We start from the raw sequence: 21,776 nt of genomic DNA on the forward strand, positions 1-21,776 counted from the left end.
AGGGAGTTTTTCCTAGCCACCGTGCTTCTACACCTGCATTACTAGCTGTTTGGGGTTTTAGGCTGGGTTTCTGTACAGCACTTCGAGATATTAGCTGATGTAAGAAGGGCTATATAAAATAAAATTGATTGATTGATTGAGTGTGCAAAGCTGTCATCAAGGCTACTTTGAAGAATCTCAAATATAAAATATATTTTGATTTGTTTAACACTTTTTTGGGTACTACATGATTCCATATAATAATAAAAAAATATATATATATAATATGCCATTTAGCAGACACTTTTATGTGCATACATTTTTACGCATGGGTGGTCCCGGGGATCGAACCCACTACCCTGGCGTTACAAGCTTATGTGTTATTTCATCATTTTGATGTCTTCACTATTATTCTACAATGTAGAAAATAGTAAAAATAAAGAAAAACCCTGGAATGAGTAGGTGTGTCCAAACTTTTGACTGGTACTGTATATATTTCATATTTTTGTTAATAGTAGCAATCTTAGCAGAAAAAAAGTAATATGATCTTGTCTAGATCTTGTCTCTCATGGCAGGTGTAGGGGGGAAAAAATATTATACTGAACAAAAATATAAACGCAACATGTAAAGTGTTGGTTGGTCACATTTGTGTTTGTATTTGTATTTATTATGGATCCCCACTCTTCCTGGGGTCCAGCTAAATTAAGGCAGTTCATACCATTTTAAAAACATTACAATACATTCTCAGATTTCACAACACACTGTGTGCCCTCAGGCCCCTACTCCACCACTACCACATACAGTTGAAGTCGGAAGTTTACATACACTTAGGTTGGAGTCATTAAAACTCGTTTTTCAACCACTCCACAAATGTCTTGTTAACAAACTATAGTTTTAGCAAGTCGGTTAGGACATCTACTTTGTGCATGACACAAGTAATTTTTCCAACAATTGTTTACAGACAGATTATTTCACTTATAATTCACTGTATCACAATTCCAGTGGGTCAGAAGTTTACATACACTAAGTTGACTGTGCCTTTAAACAGCTTGGAAAATTCCAGAAAATGATTTCATGGCTTTAGAAGCTTCTGATAGGCTAATTGACATAATTTGAGTCAATTGGAGGTGTACCTGTGAATGTCTTTCAAGGCCTACCTTCAAACTCAGTGCTTCTTTGCTTGACATCATGGGAAAATCAAAATGAATCAGCCAAGACCTCAGAAAAAAAAAAATGGTATACCTCCACAAGTCTGGTTCATCCTTGGGAGCAATTTCCAAACACCTGAAGGTACCACGTTCATCTGTACAAACAATAGTACGCAAGTATGGCTAAAGGATTGCAATATTTACCTGGAGCTAACCTTGCAGATAGCATTACTGGGTGATCTGAAAAGTCATAGTCAATCGATCAATAATATAATAATACTTTTAGCAAAAATGTTTATTTTTAATTTACAATCTGTAGAAGCAATGAGAATAGAAAGGTTCAGAACTTTTGTAAAACATCACAGTACGGTTGAAATATATATGGCAACTAGAAATCCTATATGGATGGTGTTAAGAGATAGATGGGAGGTATTGAATAGAGTTGAAGGATGGGACTAATAACAAATAACAACAAATAATAACAAAAATAGCTAATAATGTAAGCATACTATGTCCATAATAAGTATATAGGTTGTATGTTGGGAGCTTTTGGGAAAGAGCACAGTTAGAAAGATATGGCATATAGAAGCAAACCGGATGGACATCATGAAAATGATCGGAAAGGTTGAGAGTAGAAGAAGTTCAGGAGCTAAAATATATATATATATATAATAGAATTATTGTAAAATTAACTGTGTCAATAAGGTGTAGATAGTAAGTATAGACCGGAAGTAGAGGCCTGGGCATTGTTGTTCACTAATTAACTCCAAGTAGGGAAAGGATGGCGGGGTTGAAAAGTAATAAAGGGGAGTATATATATAAAAAACATGGGGGATTGGAAGTGACGCAGACAATTACATTGATAGAAGATACAGTCTATCTGCAATATTAAGCTGATCCACCCCCCCCCCCCCCCCCCAAAAAAATAAAAAAAATAAAAATAACAATAGTACGCAAGTATAAACACCATGGGACCAAAAAGTGAATAAATCCCAGAACAACAGCAAAGGACCTTGTGAAGATGCTGGAGGAAACAGGTACAAAAGTATCTATATCCACAGTAAAAAGAGTCCTATATCGACATAACCTGAAAGGCCGCTCAGCAAGGAAGAAGCCACTGCTCCAAAACCGCCATAAAAAAGCCAGACTACGGTTTGCAACTGCACATGGGGACAAAGATCGTACTTTTTGGACAAATGTCCTCTGGTCTGATGAAACAAAAATAGAACTGTTTGGCCATAATGACCATCGTTATGTTTGGAGGAAAAAGGGGAAAGCTTGCAAGCCAAAGAACACCATCCCAACCGTGAAGCACGGGGGTGGCAGCATCATGCTGTGTGGGTGCTTTGCTGCAGGAGGGACTGGTGCACTTCACAAAATAGATGGCATCATGAGGAAGGAAAATTATGTGGATATATTGAAGCAACATCTCAAGACATCAGTCAGGAAGTTAAAGCTTGGTCGCAAATGGGTCTTCCAAATGGACAATGACCCCAAGCATACTTCCAAAGTTGTGGCAAAATGGCTTAAGGACAACAAAGTCAAGGTATTGGAGTGGCCATCACAAAGCCCTGACCTCAATCATATAGAACATTTGTGGACAGAACTGAAAAAGCATGTGCGAGCAAGGAGGCCTACAAACCTGACTCAGTTACACCAGCTCTGTCAGGAGGAATGGGCCAAAATTCACCCAACTTATTGTGGGAAGCTTGTGGAAGGCTACCTGACACGTTTGACCCAAGTTAAACAATTTAAAGGCAATGCTACCAAATACTAATTGAGTATGTAAACTTCTGACCCACTGGGAATGTGGTGAAAGAAATAAAAGCTGAAATAAATCATTCTCTACAATTATTCTGACATTTCACATTCTTAAAGTAAAGTGGTGATCCTAACTGACCTAAGCCAGGGAATTTTTTACGAGGATTAAATGTCAGGAATTGTGAAAAACTGAGTTTAAATGTATTTGGCTAAGGTGTACGTAAACTTCCCACTTCAACTGTATCTACAGTACAAAATCCATGTGTACGTGTGTGTATAGTGTGTATGTTATCGTGTGTGTGTATGCATGTGTCTGCGCTTATGTTTGTGTTGCTTCACAGTCCCCGCTGTTCCATAAGGTGTTTTTTTTAATCTGTTTTTTAAATCTCATTTTACTACTTGCATCAGCTACTTGATGTGGAATAGAGTTCCATGTAGTCATGGCTCTATGCAGTACTGTGCACCTCCCATAGTCTGTGAAGAGACCTCTGGTGGCATGTCTTGTGGGGTATGCATGGGTAACCGAGCTGTGCGCCAGTAGCTCAAACAGACAGCTCGTTTGCACCCAACATGTCAACACCTCTCATAAACACAAGTAGTGATGAAGTCAATCTCTTCGACATGCATATTATTAATATTAGCTCTCTGCATACATCCAAGGGCCAGCCGTGCTGCCCTGTTCTGAGCCAATTGCAATTTTCCTAAGTCCTTTTTTGTGGCACCTGACCACAGTAGTACAAGTGTGACAAAACTAGGACCTGTAGGACCTGCCTTGTTGATAATGCTGTTAAGAAGGTAGAGCAGCGCTTTATTATGGACATACTTCTCCCCATCTTAGCTACTTTTTTATCAATATGTTTTGATCATGACAGTTTACAATCCAGGGTTACTCCAAGCAGTTTAGTCACCTCAACTTGCTCAATTTCCACATGATTTATTACAAGATTTAGTTGAGGTTTAGGCTTTAGTAAATTATTTGTCCCAAATCCAATGCTTTTAGTTGTAGAAATATTTAAGACTAACTTATTCCTTGCCACCCATTCTGAAACTAACTGCAGCTCTTTGTTAAGTGTTGCAGTCATTTCAGTTGCTGTAGTAGCTGACATGTATAGTGTTGAGTCATCCGCATACATAGACACTCTGGCTTTACTCAAAGCCAGTGGCATGTCATTAGTAAAGATTGAAAAAAGTAATGGGCCTAGACAGCTACCCTGGTGAATTCCTGATTCTACCTGGATTATGTTGGAGAGGCTTCCATCAAAGAACACCCACTGTGTTCTGTTAGACAGGTAACTCTGTATCCACAATATAGCAGGTGGAGTAAAGCCATAACACATACGTTTTTCCAGCAGCAGACTACGATTGATAATGTCAAAAGCCACACTGAAGTCTAACAAAACAGCCCCCACAATCTTTTTATCATCAATTTCTCTCAGCCAATCATCAGTCATTTGTGTAAGTGCTGTGCTTGTTGAATGTCCTTCACTATAAGCATGCTGAAAGTTTGTTGTCAATTTGTTTACTGTAAAATAGCATTGTGTCTGGTCAAACACAATCGTTTCCAATAGTTTACTAAGGGTTGCTAACAGGCTAATTGGTTGGCTATTTGAGCCAGTAAATGGGGCTTTACTATTTTTAGGTAGCGGAATGACTTTTGCTTCCCTCCAAGCCTGAGGACACACATTCTAGTAGGCTTAAATTGAAAATATGGCAAATAGGAGTGGCAATATCATCCGCTATTATCCTCAGTAATTTTCCATCCAAGTTGTCAGAGCCCGGTGGCTTGACATTGTTGATAGACAACAATTGTTTTTTCCCCTCTTCCACACTCACTTTACAGAATTCAAAATTACAATGTTTGTCTTTCATAATTTGGTCAAATATACTTGGATGTGTAGTGTCAGCAATTGTTGCTGGCATGTCATGCATAAGTTTGCTAATCTTGCCAATGAAAAAATAATTAAAGTAGTTGGCAATATCAGATGGTTTTGTGATGAATGAGCCATCTGATTCAATGAATGATGGAGCTGAGTTTGCCTTTTTTCCCAACATTTCATTTAAGGTGCTCCAAAGCTTTTTACTATCATTCTTTATCTCATTTATCTTTGTTTCAAAATTTATGCACTCACTAACTGTAAGTCGCTCTGGATAAGTGTCTGCTAAATGACTAAAATGTAAATGTAAATGTTTCATAGTGTAGTTTCTTCTTATTTTTATTCAGTTTAGTCACATGATTTCTCAATTTGCAATACATTTGCCAATCGGTTGTGCAGCCAGACTTATTGCCATTCCTTTTGCCTCATCCCTCTCAACCATACTATTTTTCAATTCCTCATCACGTTTCACAAAAAGCTTATTTCTCTCAAATGTTGTGCACAAATTTGTTTACATCCCTGTTAGTGAGCATTTCTCCTTTGCCAAGATAATCCATCCATCTGATAGGTGTGGTGTATCAAAAAGCTGAATAAACAGCATGATTATTACACAGGTGCACCTTGTGCTGGAGACAATAAAAGGCCACTCTAAAATGTGCAGCTTTGTCACACAACACAATGCCACAGATGTCTCAAGTTTTAAGGGAGCGTGCAATTGGCATGCTGACTGCAACAATGTCCACCAGAGCTGTTGCCAGAAATGTAATGTTTATTTCTCTACCATAAGCCGCCTCCAACGTCATTTTAGAGAATTTGGCAGTACGTCCAACCGGCCTCACAACCGCAGACCACGTGTAACCATGCCAGCCCAGGACCTCCGCATCTGGCTTCTTCACCTGCGGGATGGTCTGAGACGAGCCACCCAGACAGCTGATGAAATTGTGGGTTTGCACAAATGAAGATTTTCTGCTCAAACTGTCAGAAACCGTCTCAGGGAAGCTCATCTGCGTGCTCGTCATCCTCATCAGGGTCTTGTCCTGACTGCAGTTCGACAGCGTAACCGACTTCAGTGGGCAAATGCTCACCTTCGATGGCCACTGGCACGTTAAAGAAGCGTGCTCTAAACGGATGAATCCCGGTTTGAACTGTACCGTGCAGATGGCAGACAGCATGTATGATGCCGTGTGGGCGAGCGGTTTGCTGATGTCAACGTTGTGAACAGAGTGCCCCCATGGTGGCGGTGGGTTTATGGTATGGGCAGGCATAAGCTACGTACAACAAACACAATTGCACAGAGATACTGTGACAAGATCCTGAGGCCCATTGTCATGCCATTCATCCGCCGCCATCACCTAATGTTTCAGCATGATAATGCACGGCCCCATGTCGCTAGGATCTTTACACAATTCCTGGAAGCTGAAAACGTCCCAGTTCTTCCATGGCCTGCATACTCACCAGACATGTCACCATCCATTGAGCATGTTTGGGATGCTCTGGATCGACGCGTAATCAAATCACATTTTATTTGTCACATGCGCCGAATACACCTTACAGTAAAATGCTTACTTCCAAGCCCTTAACCAACAATGCAGTTTTAAGAAAAACAAGTGTTAAGAAAGTATTTACTAAATAAACTGAAGTACAAAATAAATAAATGACAGCGTGTTCCAGTTCCTGCCAATATCCAGCAACAGCCATTGAAGGGGAGTGGGACAACATTCCACAGGCCACAATCAACAGCCTGATCAACTCTATGCGAAGGGGATGTGTCGCACTGCATCAGGCAAATAGTGGTCACACCAGATAATGACTGGTTTTCTGATCCACACCCCTTCCTTTTTTTTAAGGTATCTGTGACCAAAAGATGCATATCTGTATTCCCAGTCATGTGAAATCCACAGATTAGGGCCTAGTGAATTAATTTCAACTGACTGATTTCCTTATATGAACTGTAACTCAGTTAAATCTTTGAAACTGTTGCATGTTGTGTTCATGTTTGTGTTGCTGGTGCAGTGCTTATAAATCCCCACTAGATGTCACAAGATGCCATTCATAAACCCATTCACAATCTATACAAATATTTCAGTTGAGTTCAGACTTTCTTTTGATTTCATTATCATATTAAATGTGTATGATTTAACTAAATAACATGATACAAACACACGCCTTATAATAAAAACTATTGGCACCTTTAATCAGATCTATGCATACAGTACCACCATTTCAGGGACAAGAGTGCAATTGGTAATTTACTGTGAAATGTAATTAGTATTGGAAGTTTCAAAACTCCATCAGGTGTGTGTATGGACCGTTGGTATCCAGCTTCAGCACTTGTCTGTTCCCATAAGTTCCATGTTTGACGATGGTTCCAGTCTCACTACTCTTACTGGACAAAGCCAGTTCCTTCTCAAAGAGGGAGACAAAGTTAGAATACAGCTGCAGGCCCTCTTCTTTCCTAATGTTATTGTGGTACTGCATGCCCTTCCCTTTGGCCTTGCCTCCCAGTGTAGCCTGAGGCACGATGAGGACGCTCCCAGGCAACTCCAGCACTGACACATACTTCCCAGAGTCAGCCTCACACAGCTTCAAGTTGAGCAGAGTGTTCACTGTAGAGTACAGTAGAGCAGAGTGATTAATAACCATTCAGTAGCAACACTGCTTTACGATTCATTGAAGAACAGTGACATTTACTGTTGACAGTCTTGCGAAGCCCAGGTAGGTGCATTATTGCAGGATTGTCCAAAACTGGAAAAGCACTGGACCTACCCATTTTGGTGATAATGTCCTCTGTAGCGCCTTTGAAAAAGCAGATATATACCACCATCCCTCTGTCAATCTGAAAACATGAAATCTTATGAAAACCCCCAATTATTATAAATAATAAAATAAAATATCTTAGGCAAGGTGCCATTATTATTCTGAGCATACACTCTCACTAGTATAGACCATATTTGCATTTGAGAATGTAGTAGAACATAATTCAGTAGTACCTCCACCCATTCAGCCTCAGACTGATCATCTGCAGGTTTGACTTGAAGCCTTGCATAGAGACACTGCTGAAGAACAGTTCTTGCTTGTGGAGAATCTGCCTTTTCAGTCATTCTAAAACGATGTCTGCCTGGTTCAGAAGATAAAGCACAAGCGGAATCGTTACATAATAATAAAAAAAAGGGACAGTCAGGCAAAACAACAGAGAAGAAACATAAACGTGGAAAACGTACCTGTTTTTGACACTCGCTTCCGGGTGAGGCAGGCTCCTCCTGACGCGATGAAAACGTCATCAAACATCGACATTCACTTGGGCAATAACACAAGATGGCTCACTGAAGCTACAGTAAACTCTCACATTTATTAAAGTTAACAACCGCTAACTTAAATAAACCTACATTGTTACGGACCAGGAGACATATTCAACATGCACCACTACGCTGCAAATATTTCATACGTTTTCATAAGGTAAGATTCCAGCTCTATTGCTCAAATTGTTTACAACTAGCTTGATACAAGCTAGCAAGTTCACTCTGGTTTACTGTTTACAAAGCTAGCTGATCAGTAATCATAGCAAGCCATTGAGGCCAATAATGTTGCCTGTTTGTGTAACTTATCTGTATAAGTTACATAATGTGAAACTCAGTTGCTCATTCCATGATGGTGTCTCTATATTCCCCAGACCTCAGGTCCTGAGAGGGCGTTGTAGGAGAGACAAAAGCAGCATATGGCACGCAGCTTGCCCAAACAAAAGCCCATTGCTGGAGTGAAAGAAGTTATTGTGGTGGCCTCAGGGAAGGGGGGTGTTGGGAAATCAACCACTGCAAGTAAAGCAGGTTCTTATTGGGCTCTCTGTGCTGCTCATTCATTAAACATTTACACAAATGTGTAGGCTACAATTTGAAAACATTTCAACAGACAGTGGTTTGGTCTGATCTTTTTGTACTTCATGTACTATATATTTATATACAGTGTAATCATTTGCTTACCTAATACTTTTGCATTTCCTCCCCTCAACAGTGAATTTGGCCCATGGACTCACAGCTAATGATCCAGTAAGGAATGCATGCATGATTATTCATTTGCACATTTTGTTATTACTGTTGCATACTAATTTCTGCCCAAATGGGAATGCAGAACCATGACAATCTTGCTCTCTCTCATGACAATCTTGCTCTCTCTCTGTTTTACTACTGCTGTACTACCCATTGTTCACTCAGTTGCTCTTCATGTATCTTTTCTGCACACAGAGTAAAACAGTGGGCATCTTAGATGCTGATGTTTACGGTCCCTCAGTGCCTAAGCTGATGAACCTGATGGGGAACCCAGAACTAACTGACAGTAGGAGACTTCTGCATGTAGTCTAGCTTGAGGAATAACAGTGATGTATTAGCTTTGTCCATTCATTATAGAGATCACATTGAAAAGATTACCTACAAAGTTGTGTGGTGTTTACTTAATTTGTGCTTTCAGACAACCTCATGAGACCGCTTATGAATTTTGGGATTCCTTGGTGAGTATATTTATCTACAATTGCAAGTGATGGGGGAGGGAGCTAAGCAACCAAATAATGAATTGAGTCATTGACTGTCCTCTCCATCGCTGTCATCCTTCTGTCCTCAGTATCTCCATGGGGTTTCTGGTAGAGGACGTAGCACCCATTTACTGGAGGGGCATGATGGTGATGTCGGCTATAGAGAAGCTACTTAGACAGGTGGAGGAGAATGATCATTCATGTACAGTAACCTTACCCTTTATTAGTTTTTATACTAGAGATACTATATCAGTGTAATAGCTACTAGATATTGTAGTATGCTGTGCCATTCATTTTTTTCTTCTTATGCAGGTAGATTGGGGACCGCTGGACTACCTGGTTATTGACATGCCACCTGGAACTGGAGATGTTCAGTTATCAATCACTCAGAACATCCCAATAGCAGGAGCAGTGATTGTGTCCACTCCTCAGGATATTGCCTTGCTGGATGCACGCAGAGAAGCAGAAATGTTCAAAAAAGTCAATGTACCGGTAAGAGCATTGGATGCAAAATGCCACTTTATATCAACTCTGCATAATTATGAAAAATGTCTTAAATTATTTTCGAATGACCTTGGTAAGGACAAAATAAACGTACAGTGGGGAAAAAAAGTATTTAGTCAGCCACCAATTGTCCAAGTTCTCCCACTTAAAAAGATGAGAGAGGCCTGTAATTTTCATCATAGGTACACGTCAACTATGACAGACAAATTGAGACATTTTTTCTCCAGAAAATCACATTGTAGGATTTTTAATGAATTTATTTGCAAATTATGGTGGAAAATAAGTATTTGGTCACCTACAAACAAGCAAGATTTCTGGCTCTCACAGACCTGTAACTTCTTCTTTAAGAGGCTCCTCTGTCCTCCACTCGTTACCTGTATTAATGGCACCTGTTTGAACTTGTTATCAGTATAAAAGACACCTGTCCACAACCTCAAACAGTCACACTCCAAACTCCACTATGGCCAAGACCAAAGAGCTGTCAAAGGACACCAGAAACAAAATTGTAGACCTGCACCAGGCTGGGAAGACTGAATCTGCAATAGGTAAGCAGCTTGGTTTGAAGAAATCAACTGTGGGAGCAATTATTAGAAAATGGAAGACATACAAGACCACTGATAATCTCCCTCGATCTGGGGCTCCACGCAAGATCTCACCCCGTGGGGTCAAAATGATCACAAGAACAGTGAGCAAAAATCCCAGAACCACACGGGGGGACCTAGTGAATGACCTGCAGAGAGCTGGGACCAAAGTAACAAAGCCTACCATCAGTAACACACTACGCCGCCAGAGACTCAAATCCTGCAGTGCCAGACGTGTCCCCCTGCTTAAGACAGTACATGTCCAGGCCCGTCTGAAGTTTGCTAGAGTGCATTTGGATGATCCAGAAGAGGATTGGGAGAATGTCATATGGTCAGATGAAACCAAAATATAACTTTTTGGTAAAAACTCAACTCGTCGTGTTTGGAGGACAAAGAATGCTGAGTTGCATCCAAAGAACACCATACCTACTGTGAAGCATGGGGGTGGAAACATCATGCTTTGGGGCAGTTTTTCTGCAAAGGGACCAGGACGACTGATCCGTGTAAAGGAAAGAATGAATGGGGCCATGTATTGTGAGATTTTGAGTGAAAACCTCCTTCCATCAGCAAGGGCATTGAAGATTAAACGTGGCTGGGTCTTTCAGCATGACAATGATCCCAAACACACCGCCTGGGCAACGAAGGAGTGGCTTCGTAAGAAGCATTTCAAGGTCCTGGAGTGGCCTAGCCAGTCTCCAGATCTCAACCCCATAGAAAATCTTTGAAGGGAGTTGAAAGTCCGTGTTGCCCAGCGACAGCCCCAAAACATCACTGCTCTAGAGGAGATCTGCATGGAGGAATGGGCCAAAATACCAGCAACAGTGTGTGAAAACCTTGTGAAGACTTACAGAAAACGTTTGACCTGTGTCATTGCCAACAAAGGGTATATAACAAAGTATTGATAAACTTTTGTTATTGACCAAATACTTATTTTCCACCATAATTTGCAAATAAATTCATAAAAAATCCTACAATGTGATTTTCTGGATTTTTTTATTTTATTTTGTCTGTCATAGTTGACGTGTACCTATGATGAAAATTACAGGCCTCTCTCATCTTTTTAAGTGGGAGAACTTGCACAATTGGTGGCTGACTAAATACTTTTTTTCCCCCACTGTATATGTCACATCTCATAGGTCCTGGGCATAGTCCAGAATATTAGCGTGTTTCAGTGCCCCAAGTGTAACCACCAGACCCACATCTTTGGGGCAGACGGAGCAAGGTCACTTGCTGACACTCTGGGAGTACAAGTATTGGGTAAGACCCATTTCAAACATATGTAATTACAGAGTTAATCATTTCTCTCAATCTCATAGAAAGATAATAGTGTTGACTGATGTCTTCTCCCTCCTCTGTCTAGGAGACATTCCTCTACACCTGAGCATCAGAGAGATGTCAGACAGGGGCCAGCCTGTGGTGGTGTCCTCGCCTGATAGGCCTGAGGGAACAATAGATAGTCAAGACAAACATTGGCAATGTTGGGAGTCAGACTGTGTATTCGTCACCATAACATTGTGTACGTTTTACACTTTTGAGAGTTTGCCATGTTAGTTTTCTACCTGGGTTTGTTTCATATATGTCTGCCTATGGGTATTGTTTTAGGCTGAGGCCTACAGAAAAGTGGCAACTGCCGTGGTCCAGCGTCTAGAAGAACGCTTTGGTTGAGTGACTGCCAACTACTGTGTAGGACAACTAGTAATCTACAGAAAATGGACCAGAACACTGCTCTTCTCCCTATCCCCCACTGTTGCCGCAGAGTCCGCAGAAATCCATGATATCTGATCCGGTTACATTGATATATATGACATACTTACTCTATGGAATGATGTATAGTATATTGGACTTTCATTGTAGTGACAGTGATAACATTATGTTCAGTTTCAGTAGCAATCTGTCTCTTCAAACCGGTGAGTATTCAATATATAGATTTAGTGTTCAGTCTGATGTTCAAATACAACAAGTTTTAATTTAAGCCTTGACACTACAATGTACAGTAAACTCATTGATTGTTATTTATGCCCTAAAAGCATAGGGTGAAAATAAAGGAATGCTTTGATTATATGTAGTTTTTTCTATCTGAGGTGATGCCTGGAGAGTTGTGCTTTTTTCTTTGTTTACAATATTTACACAATCTTCCATCTTCATGAAATGCAACATGTTACCAAGTCAGAGATGAAAATAAACAACCTACTGTTGGATTGCCCACTTGACTTGAAGCCTATAAGAGTTGCAGTTACTCTCTATAAACATCAGGTGGCACTGCATATCCAATCAAACATCCCACTTTCCCACCACCAGTCATATCAGCCTGGTCTCAGACTAGATGTAACACAGTAAACAGAAATCCGGGACACTCCAATTAGTGTGAAATGTTACATTTGGTATGGTTACATATGACAGAAGGTTACTTAAGGCAAAAACTAAAGTAGGGTGGCTGGTCAGGCGTATAACGTGAACATCTAGCAACCCAAAGATTACATGTTCGAATCTCATCATGTACGATTTTAGCTATTTAGCAACTACTTACTACTTTTTAGCTACTTTGAAATGAATTAGAATGTTAGCTAACCCTAACCGTGTCACCTAACTAACATTAGCCACAACAATTCATAACACATCTTGTTTTGCTAATTTGTAACATTTTGTACGAATTGCCATTAATAACATATCATACTAATTGTAATTCGGAACATATACAAAATGGATTATGGACATCCACAAATTAATACATACCATACGAAACGTAACATATCATACTAATTGGAGTTTCTTCGATTTACATGTACTATGTTATGTCTACCCCTGAGTCATATTTATTTCCTCAGCCTGAGTGGGATGAGCACTCTGTGACTTGTGCAAACAGGAATACTTCCTGCATATTTCTGTCACTCCCTAGACTCATCTAACAACCACAGCTGTTTCGCTTTCAACCAAACCAACTGCCATGAAAACCAAGCCAGACAGCTCAGTGTCTTATCAGGTCAATGAGCGTTGAACATTTACTACTGTACTGTTCCTGTGTAGCTGTGGTTATTCATTTGCATGCTGTTCTATATTGGAGGAACAGAATATGACTGCGTTTATATAACCAACTCAATTCTGATATTTTTTTCACTAATTGGTATTTTGACCAATCAGATCAGCTCTGAAAAAGATCTGATGTGGAAAGAGCTGATGTGATAAGATCTGATGTGATTGGTCAAAATTAGTGGAAAAAAAATATCAGAATTGGGCTGCCTATGAACGCAACCTGAGAGGTCATACCAAACCCCTTCAGACTAGTTATTGAGTCTTTCAGCAGCTCCATCTGTGGTCTGAGGCCCAGTGTTGGAAAAAGTACCCAATTGTCATACTTGAGTAAAAGTAAAGGTACCTTAACAGAAAGTAAAAGTGAATGTCACCTAGTAAAATACTACTTGAGTAACAGTTAAAGTATTTGGTTTTAAATATACTTAAGTATCAAAAGTAAATGTAATTGCTAAAATAGACTTAAGTATCAAAAGTATACAGTATTAAGCAAACCAGACGGCACCATTTTCTTATTTTTATTTATTTACGTATAGCCAGGGGCACACTACAACACTCAGATATAATTTACAAATGGAGCATGTGTGTTTAGTGAGTCTGCCAGATCAGAGGCACAGGGATGACCAGGAATGTTCTCTTGATAAGTGTGAATTGCACCATTTTCCTGTCCTGCTAAGCATTCAAAATGTAACAACTACTTTTGGGTGTCAAGGAAAATGTATGCAGTGAAAAGTACATTACTTTCTTCAGGAATGTCGTGAAGGAAGTAAGTCAAGTTGTCAAAAATATAAATAGTAAAGTACAGATAACCCCCAAAAACGACTTAAGTAGTACTTTAAAGTATTTTTTGTTAAGTACTTTACACCACTGGCTGGGGTTGAGACTTGGTGTTGATGGGATGCACTTCTGCTCAGATGGTCCACAGTAAAGAGGAAGGCCCACTAACTCAGCCATCTATTTGTGGTTCTGTTTAAATAACTGAACAGTATTGTGGTCTATTTTATTTCCATCCAAGTCCTGTTTTTAGTTCTGTACACTTATTTCACCTCAAACTGACCTTCATTTTTAGGGACACGGATCAACATGATATTGTCTTTAATCCCATACATACAGTGCATTCGGAAAGTATTCAGACCCCTTTACTTTTCCACATTTTGTTACGGTACAGCCTTATTCTAAAATGGATTAAATTGTTTCCCCCCCCCCCCTCATCAATCTATACACAATACCCCATAATAACAAAGCAAAAACAGGTTTGTAGACAAAATTGCAAATGTATTACATATAAAAAAATGAAATATCACATTTACATAAGTATTCAGACCCTTTACTAAGTACTTTGTTGAAGCACCTTTGGCAGCGATTACAGCCTCAAATATTCTTGGGTATGACGCCACAAGCTTGGCACACCTGTATTTGGGGAGTTTCTCCCATTCTTCTCTGCAAATCCTCTCAAGCTCTGTCAGGTTGGATGGGGAGCGTCGCTGCACAGCTATTTTCAGGTCTCTCCAGAGATGTTAGATCGGGTTCAAGTCCGGGCTCTGGCTGGGCAACTCAAGGACATTCAGAGACTTGTCCCGAAACCAATCCTGCGTTGTCTTGGCTGTGTGCTTAGGGTCGTTGTCCTGTTGGAAGGTGAACCTCTGCCCCAGTCTGAGGTCCTGAGTGCTCTGGAGCAGGTTTTCATCAAGGATCTCTCTGTACTTTGCTCCATTCATCTTTCCCTCGATCCTGACTAGTCTCCCAGTCCCTGCCTCTGAAAAACATCCCCACAGCATGATGCTGCCACCACCATGCTTCACCGTAGGGGTGGTGCCAGGTTTCCTCCAGACGTGACACTTGGCATTCAGGCCAAAGAGTTCAATCTTGGTTTCAGCAACCTCTTCCGAGTCTTCCGGCATGCTTGCTACTCTCCTACGGGAAATTCAAGATGGTAACAAAGGTCTTTCACTGAAAATTGACAAAGAAATCGGCTGAACTCAATTCTTCCATTGACGACCTGAAATCCTCCCTGAATGATCTCCTTTAGAGAACGACTGAGGCTGAGTTGCGCATTAGCACAGTTGAAGATACCGTCACTCGACATGACCAGGTTATGAAACAGCTGCAGAAGGACAATGCCTATCTCAAAAACAAGGTAGACCAGATGGAGAACCTGAGCAGACATAGCAATATCCGTGTGGTGGGATTGAAGGAGATCAGCGAGGGCCATGACCCCGTCTGTTTCTTCACTCAATGGATACCTGATGTCCTAGGCATTACCAACTTCACCATGCCACTGGAAATCGAACGCGCCCACAGAACCTCAACACCGAAACCCACGCCAAAGGGGACATCACCATCGATGGCAAAAGGGTCAGCCTTTTCCCGGATATGAGCGCGGATCTCGCCAGACGTCACAAGCAGTTCAAACCAGCCGCCAAAGCACTGAAGGAGAAGAACATCACCGGCTACCTCATTCACCCTGCGCGGATGAAAGTTCAGTACAATGGCCGAAGCCATCTCTTCGACACACCGGGAGAAGTGTTCACTTTTCTCAAAGATCTGAACCGCGTTTGATTCACGAAGGTTCATCTGTGGGATATGACGCAGTTTATTGATTTGTTCTTGTTTGTGCTGTCCTGGGACTGAACTGCGGATGTCTACTTGGAATTTGGATCTGTTTACCCCACGATTTGGTTGCTACAATTGACATGGACATTTTCAACTAAAAAATGTTTTCCCGTGGTGAGTTTTATTACATTTACAGGAGAGTATATCTTGGTTTTGTCAATATCCACTGGGTGAAGCAAATTAGTAGGCCTAGGCCCATTGCATTTTCCCCCATTTATGTTCCTCCTCTTCTCCTGAAAAGAGACTCAAGCAGCCCTTATTGTTGACAGTAAATGTTCAGCCATAAATATCTATTTACAACGTTTGTTTTCAACATAGAGAGCTCGTAAGTTTTAGTTTATGTCAAGCTAGTGAGAGCAACATGGAAAGCGAGCAACAACATATCTCTACTAGTGTTTTCATGTTTGATTGTTGGGATTGTGGTTTTAGTCCGACAATCAGGGTGGGTGGGGTTTCAGTTTTTTTTCTATGTTTAATGTCGTTTCCTTCCTAATGAGACACATAGGTCACTTCAGTGTTCAAATTAAAGTTGAAACATTGCCTGACTATTTACATATGAGGGATTACCATTCGGTTATATATTTGAAACCCAACCCATGCTTTATCCACTAAAATATGTCACATTCAACATAAAAGGTCTTAACAGCCCGATTAAGAGGAAAATAGTCTATACATACCTTAAGAGATTAAAGGCTGACATAGTGTTTTTACAAGAAACACATCTTACAGCCAGTGAACACAAGAAATTAAAAGGGGGAATGGGTCGTTTTTGTGTGCTCTTTTAACTCCAAAGCAAGAGGAACTGCAATTTTGATAAGTAGACACATCCCCTTCTGTGTCAGCAACACCATGTCTGATCCCTCAGGCAGGTTTGTTTTGGTGCAGGGGCATATGTATTCGGAGTCTTGGACCCTTTTGAATATTTATGCGCCTAACTTAAATGATCATATGTTTATTCAGAATGTCTTCCCTCAGGTTGCTCAAGCACCACCAGGATGGCTACTGGCTGGAGGAGATTTTAATTTTTGTTTAGATACAGCTCTTGATAGGTCCTCTGATAGACCCTCCCCTCTTACCAAAGCCGCCAAGTCCACCATGTCATTCATGAAGGATCTCAATTTACTAGACGTCTAGAGACAGATGCACCCATAGGACAGGGACTACTCTTTTTATTCACACCCACACAACACACACACATAGATACGTTTTTACTATCAACCCAACTGTTTCATTGACTGTTAGATACCGATTATCTCCCCAGATTGCTTAGTGACCATTCTCCTCTGGTATTATCAATCTCCATTCATACCTAGGTAAATGAAGCATGTACACTACCTGTCAAAAGTTTTAGAACACCTACTCATTCAAGGGTTTTTCTTTATTTTAACTATTTTCTACATTGTAGAATAATAGTGAAGACATCAAAACTATGAAATAACACATATGGAATCATGTAGTAACCAAAATAGTGTTAAACAAATCAAAATATATTTACATTTACATTTTAGTCATTTAGCAGACGCTCTTATCCAGAGCGACTTACAGTTAGTGAATACATATATTATTATTTTTATACTGGCCCCCCGTGGGAATCGAACCCACAACCCTGGCGTTGCAAACGCCATGCTCTATCAACTGAGCTACATCCCTGCCGGCCATTCCCTCCCCTACCCTGGACGACGCTGGGCCAATTGTGCGCCGCCCCATGTCTATATGTTATATTTGAGATTCTTCAAATAGCCACCCTTTGCCTTGATGACAACTTTGCACACTCTTGGCATTCTCTCAACCAGCTTCACCTGGAATGCTTTTCTAACAGTCTTGAAGGGGTTCCCACATATGCTGAGCACTCGTTGGCTGCTTTTCCTTCACTCTGCCATCCGACTCATCCCAAGCTTTTGACCGGTAGTGTAGATGGAGACTAAATTCGACACTCTTGAAGGAACCTGAATTTTGTGCAGTCATTAAAGAGCAGATCAATATTTTTACTTTGACAAACAACCCCTCCGCTCCTGACAGTTTCATTCTTTGGGACGCATTGAAAGCCTATTTGAAGGGACAAATCAATGCCTATACTAAAGGGTTGAAGAGAAAACACGGTGCCAAACTGAATGTCCTTGAAGCTGAAATCTCTGAGCTAGAGAAAACTTACCAAAGAGGCCCGACTAAAGACCTATACAGGCTTTTGGTAACAAAAAACTGAAATATAATACTCTGAACACTTATCCATCACTAAATCAAAACAGCTTTACTATGAGCTTGGAGAGAAAGCACACAAAGTATTGGCATGGCAACTGAAAGCAGAGGAAAGTAAGAGGACAATTAATGCTATAGAAACTCTTACTAACGAGACATCTTTTGACCCTACTGAAATTAATGATACTTTTAAGAAATATTACAAGGACCTCTATACTTCCCAATGAAGCAATGACCTATCAGCAATCAACTATTTTCTCTCCTGTCTCAACCTCCCATGCCTGTCAGAGGAAGACAGAGAGCGCCTGAGTGAACAGTTCTCAGTCCCTGAATTGTTGGAGGCCACTAAATCCTTAACTTCTAATAAATCTCCTGGGGAGGATGGCTTCCCTCCAGAGTTCTATAAAGAATTTAAGGAGATGTTGGAGGTCCTTATGGAGGTACTTAAAAAAGCCAGGGAGAAGAATTGCTTTCCGGAGTCTTTCTATCAAGCGGTGATTACAGTAATTCACAAGAAAGGGAAAAACCCACTAAAGTGTGCCTCCTATAGACCAATCTCTCTCCTTAATACAGATCGTAAACTGGTCACCAAGATGCTATCTAAGAGACTGGAGTCATGTCTACCCCTGTTGGTCAACCCAGATCAGACTGGCTTCATAATTAATAGATTGTCCTCCAATAATCTCAGAAGGTTCTTTGATATAATTCACCTTGCTAACAAAAACAAAATACCTAGTGTCACAGTCTCCCTCGACACCGAAAAGCCTTTGATAGGGTCGAATGGCCATATCTCTTTCGCGTCTTGGAAAAGTTTGGTTTAGGCACCATGTTTGTAAATTTGACAAAATCTCCTAAAGCTAGGATTGCTACCAATGGCTTTGAGTTGGGCCCCCATACCCATAAGTTATCACTTTTTGCAGACGACCTTATCTTATTTCTAATGAACCCAGAACATTCCCTCTCACTTACAGAACCTATTACAGTATTATAGTTCTTTCTCTGGATATAAGTTCAATTTTGATAAAAGCGAAATCTTACCGTTGTCTGTGTTTGACCATCGTACCATCAAGCATAAGTTTCATTTTAGATGGTCGCCTAAGGGCTTCACATATTTGGTCATAATGGAGGATGGTAACCTGAACAACCTCTATAAACTCAATCTGGCCAGCTTGTTGCAAAAGGTGGAGGGTGACCTGTGTAAATGGATGGACTTGCCTCTCACTCTACTGGGTAGAATTAATGTAATTAAAAGGAATGTCCTGCCCAGATTTCTATATTTGTTTCAATCTCTGCCCATCCATGTACCCGCAGCATTCTTTTCCTCTCTCGACAAGCTGACCAGATGGTTTATCTGGCACGACAAAACCCCCAGGGTTAGCCTGGACAAACTGACCCGGTCAAGGGGGCTTAAACCTCCGCAATCTCAGAATGTATTACTGGGCTGCGCAGTATAGATTTCTGGCTCAGAAGTTTGATAATGGTCCTTCTCCCTTATGGTTGAACATTGAAGAGTTTGAGGTACATGAGGACACTGGGGCAGAATTGTTTTACAAATGTGACATGAAATATATAAAAACTATCACAGACAACCTTTTAATTATACATTCTGTCCTGGCATGGCGCAAACTGCACAAGCTGTTCAGATGAGAGGGAGTTCTTTCCCCTAAAACCCCTCTATGGAACAATAGATGGATCCCTATGTTTTTCCAGAATAGTAACATTAGACCATGGTCTGATAAGGGTATAACTCTTCTGGAACATTGTTATGAGGAGGGAATTCTTATGTCCTAACAAGGACTTATTTAGTTACCTACAACTACTACATTTTATTAGGATGAATCTCAAGGGCCAATGGAACTTACCTAAGATGTCACCTATTGAACAACTCTGCCATGCAGACCAACCACTGTTCAAGACTATTTCCCGTGTTTACAATGCTCTTATGTCAGGACTATCACCTCCATTCCACTTAGCAGTGTTCAAAACTACACCGTTTTCTGGCAAGGGGTATGCGATACCATATCCTCAATTCATGGGGCTGAATTCCCTCTAGACCCGGAGGTCTGTCTACTGGGTATCTTTAGTAAGTCCAATCTTAGGCAAAGCCATACTATAAAGCTAACAGAAATATTGCTAGCGATTGCTAAGAAATGTATTGCCTTGAAATGGAAATTGGATTCCCCCCTGCCAGTTGCAATATGGATATCAGAAGTTAATAGTTGTATCCCACTGGAGAAAATTACTTACTGCTTGAGGAATAACTTGGAAGAATTTGGCAACCTTTTATTGATTATATGGAGAATCTCCCCTCACATCACATTGATTGCATCTCTATATAATCCTCACGTAATGTTTCACACTTAATGTATATGTCACACCCTGATCTGTTTCACCTGTCTTTGTGCTTGTCTCCACTCCCCTCCAGGTGTCGCCCATCTTCCCCATTATCCCCTGTGCATTTATACCTGTGTTGTCTGTTGCTAATTTGTCTAGTCTTGTCAGGTCTTACCAGCGTGCTTTCCCGTTTTCCTGTTTCTCAAGTGTTTATTTCCTAGTTTTCCAGGTTCTGACCATTCTGCCTGCCCTGACCCCGAGCCTGCCTGCCGTCCTGTACCTGCCTGACTCTGACATGATTGCGAACCTCTGCCTGCCCTGACCCTGAGCCTGCCTGCTGTCCGGTACCTGCTTGACTCTGACCTGATTACGAACCTCTGCCTGTCCTCGACCTGCCCTTTGCCTGCACCGTATTCTAATAAATTATTTGTAATTTGTATTGCATTTACATTCTTGTCTGTTGTCTTGTAAGGTTATTGTCACTTTGTTATATTGTTGTCAAATTTGTCTTGAATGTTCTTAATTGGAAAATGCTAAAAGAAAATAAAGAAAAAAGAAAAAAACGAATAATGAAGACCTCTCTAGAGCTCAGTCAGATTGACCATCGGATTCTTGGTCACCTCCCTGACCAAGGCCCTTCTCCCCCGATTGCTCACTTTGGCCGGGAGGCCAGCTCTAGGAAGAGTCTTGGTGGTTCCAAACTTCTTCCATTTAAGAATGATGGAGGCCACTGTGTTCTTGAGGACCTTTAATGCTGCAGAATTTTTTTGGGCACCCTTCCCTAGATCTGTGCCTCGACACAATCCTGTCTCGGAGCTATACGGACAATTCTTTCGACCTCATGGCTTGGTTTTTGCTCTGACATGCACTGTCAACTGTGGGACCTTATATAGACAGGTGTGTGCCTTTCCAAATCATGTCCAATCAATTGAATTTACGACAGGTGGAATCCAATCAAGTTATAGAAAAATCTCAAGGATGATCAATGGAAACAGGATGCACCTGAACTCAATTTTGAGTCTCATAGCAAAGGGTCTGAATACTTCTGTAAATGTAATATTTGTTTATATATTTTTTTAATACATTTGCAAACATTTCTAAAAACCTGTTTTTGCTTTGTCATTATGGGTATTGTGTGTAGATTGATGAGAGAAAAAACAAACATTTAATCAATTTTAGAAAAAGGCTGTAACGTAACAAAGTGGAAAAAGTAAAGGGGTCTGGATACTTTCCGAAT

The 21,776-nt window shown here is 40.7% G+C and overlaps 2 protein-coding genes and 1 long non-coding RNA gene across 8 annotated transcripts; 2 read left to right on the forward strand and 1 right to left on the reverse strand.

Annotated features, from left to right (window-relative positions):
• Positions 1-5,106: 5,106 nt before the first annotated feature.
• LOC311102856 (D-aminoacyl-tRNA deacylase 2-like) lies at positions 5,107-8,066 on the reverse strand. Its single transcript, XM_084144305.1, has 4 exons — positions 7,984-8,066; positions 7,753-7,880; positions 7,529-7,598; positions 5,107-7,368 (listed from the first exon to the last, which is right to left on the reverse strand). Exons 1-4 carry the CDS (start codon positions 8,054-8,056, stop codon positions 7,043-7,045), a joined length of 597 nt encoding a protein of 198 aa, XP_084000431.1. The 5' UTR covers positions 8,057-8,066; the 3' UTR covers positions 5,107-7,042.
• A 63-nt stretch (positions 8,067-8,129) lies between these two features.
• On the forward strand, positions 8,130-12,430 carry LOC311102854 (iron-sulfur cluster transfer protein NUBPL-like). Of its 6 annotated transcripts, none has more exons than XM_084144303.1 (10): positions 8,130-8,218; positions 8,433-8,586; positions 8,771-8,805; positions 9,001-9,091; positions 9,224-9,263; positions 9,374-9,486; positions 9,601-9,776; positions 11,506-11,626; positions 11,730-11,885; positions 11,972-12,430. In XM_084144303.1, exons 2-10 carry the CDS (start codon positions 8,478-8,480, stop codon positions 11,974-11,976), a joined length of 846 nt encoding a protein of 281 aa, XP_084000429.1. In that variant the 5' UTR covers positions 8,130-8,218; positions 8,433-8,477; the 3' UTR covers positions 11,977-12,430. The 6 variants fall into 6 exon arrangements, with proteins under 6 accessions (XP_084000429.1, XP_084000430.1, XP_084000425.1 ...); XM_084144304.1 differs by having other exon boundaries at positions 8,433-8,577; positions 9,374-9,464; positions 9,597-9,776; XM_084144299.1 differs by having other exon boundaries at positions 11,730-12,005.
• A 1,475-nt stretch (positions 12,431-13,905) lies between these two features.
• LOC311102446 lies at positions 13,906-20,983 on the forward strand. The gene is made up of 2 exons (XR_014610009.1): positions 13,906-16,123; positions 20,761-20,983. It is a non-coding gene; the product is annotated as an uncharacterized lncRNA (long non-coding RNA).
• The last annotated feature ends 793 nt before the right edge of the window (positions 20,984-21,776 follow it).

Source organism: Coregonus lavaretus (genome assembly GCF_964263955.1).
Source record: "Coregonus lavaretus genome assembly, chromosome: 27".
NCBI classification, from domain to species: domain Eukaryota; kingdom Metazoa; phylum Chordata; class Actinopteri; order Salmoniformes; family Salmonidae; genus Coregonus; species Coregonus lavaretus.

What these genes read in the sequence shown, in the direction of transcription:
- LOC311102856 (XM_084144305.1), bottom strand. Translation starts at nt 8,056, where the DNA reads ATGTCGATGTTTGATGACGTTTTCATCGCGTCAGGAGGAGCCTGCCTC. An exon ending in GAAGCGAGTGTCAAAAACAG is followed by an intron (nt 7,881 to 7,983) that starts GTACGTTTTCCA and finishes CTTCTGAACCAG; the next exon opens with GCAGACATCGTTTTAGAATG. An exon ending in GGACATTATCACCAAAATGG is followed by an intron (nt 7,369 to 7,528) that starts GTAGGTCCAGTG and finishes TGTACTCTACAG; the next exon opens with TGAACACTCTGCTCAACTTG.
- LOC311102854 (XM_084144299.1), top strand. Translation starts at nt 8,478, where the DNA reads ATGGCACGCAGCTTGCCCAAACAAAAGCCCATTGCTGGAGTGAAAGAA. An exon ending in AACCACTGCAAGTAAAGCAG is followed by an intron (nt 8,587 to 8,770) that starts GTTCTTATTGGG and finishes TCCCCTCAACAG; the next exon opens with TGAATTTGGCCCATGGACTC. An exon ending in GAACCCAGAACTAACTGACA is followed by an intron (nt 9,092 to 9,223) that starts GTAGGAGACTTC and finishes TTGTGCTTTCAG; the next exon opens with ACAACCTCATGAGACCGCTT.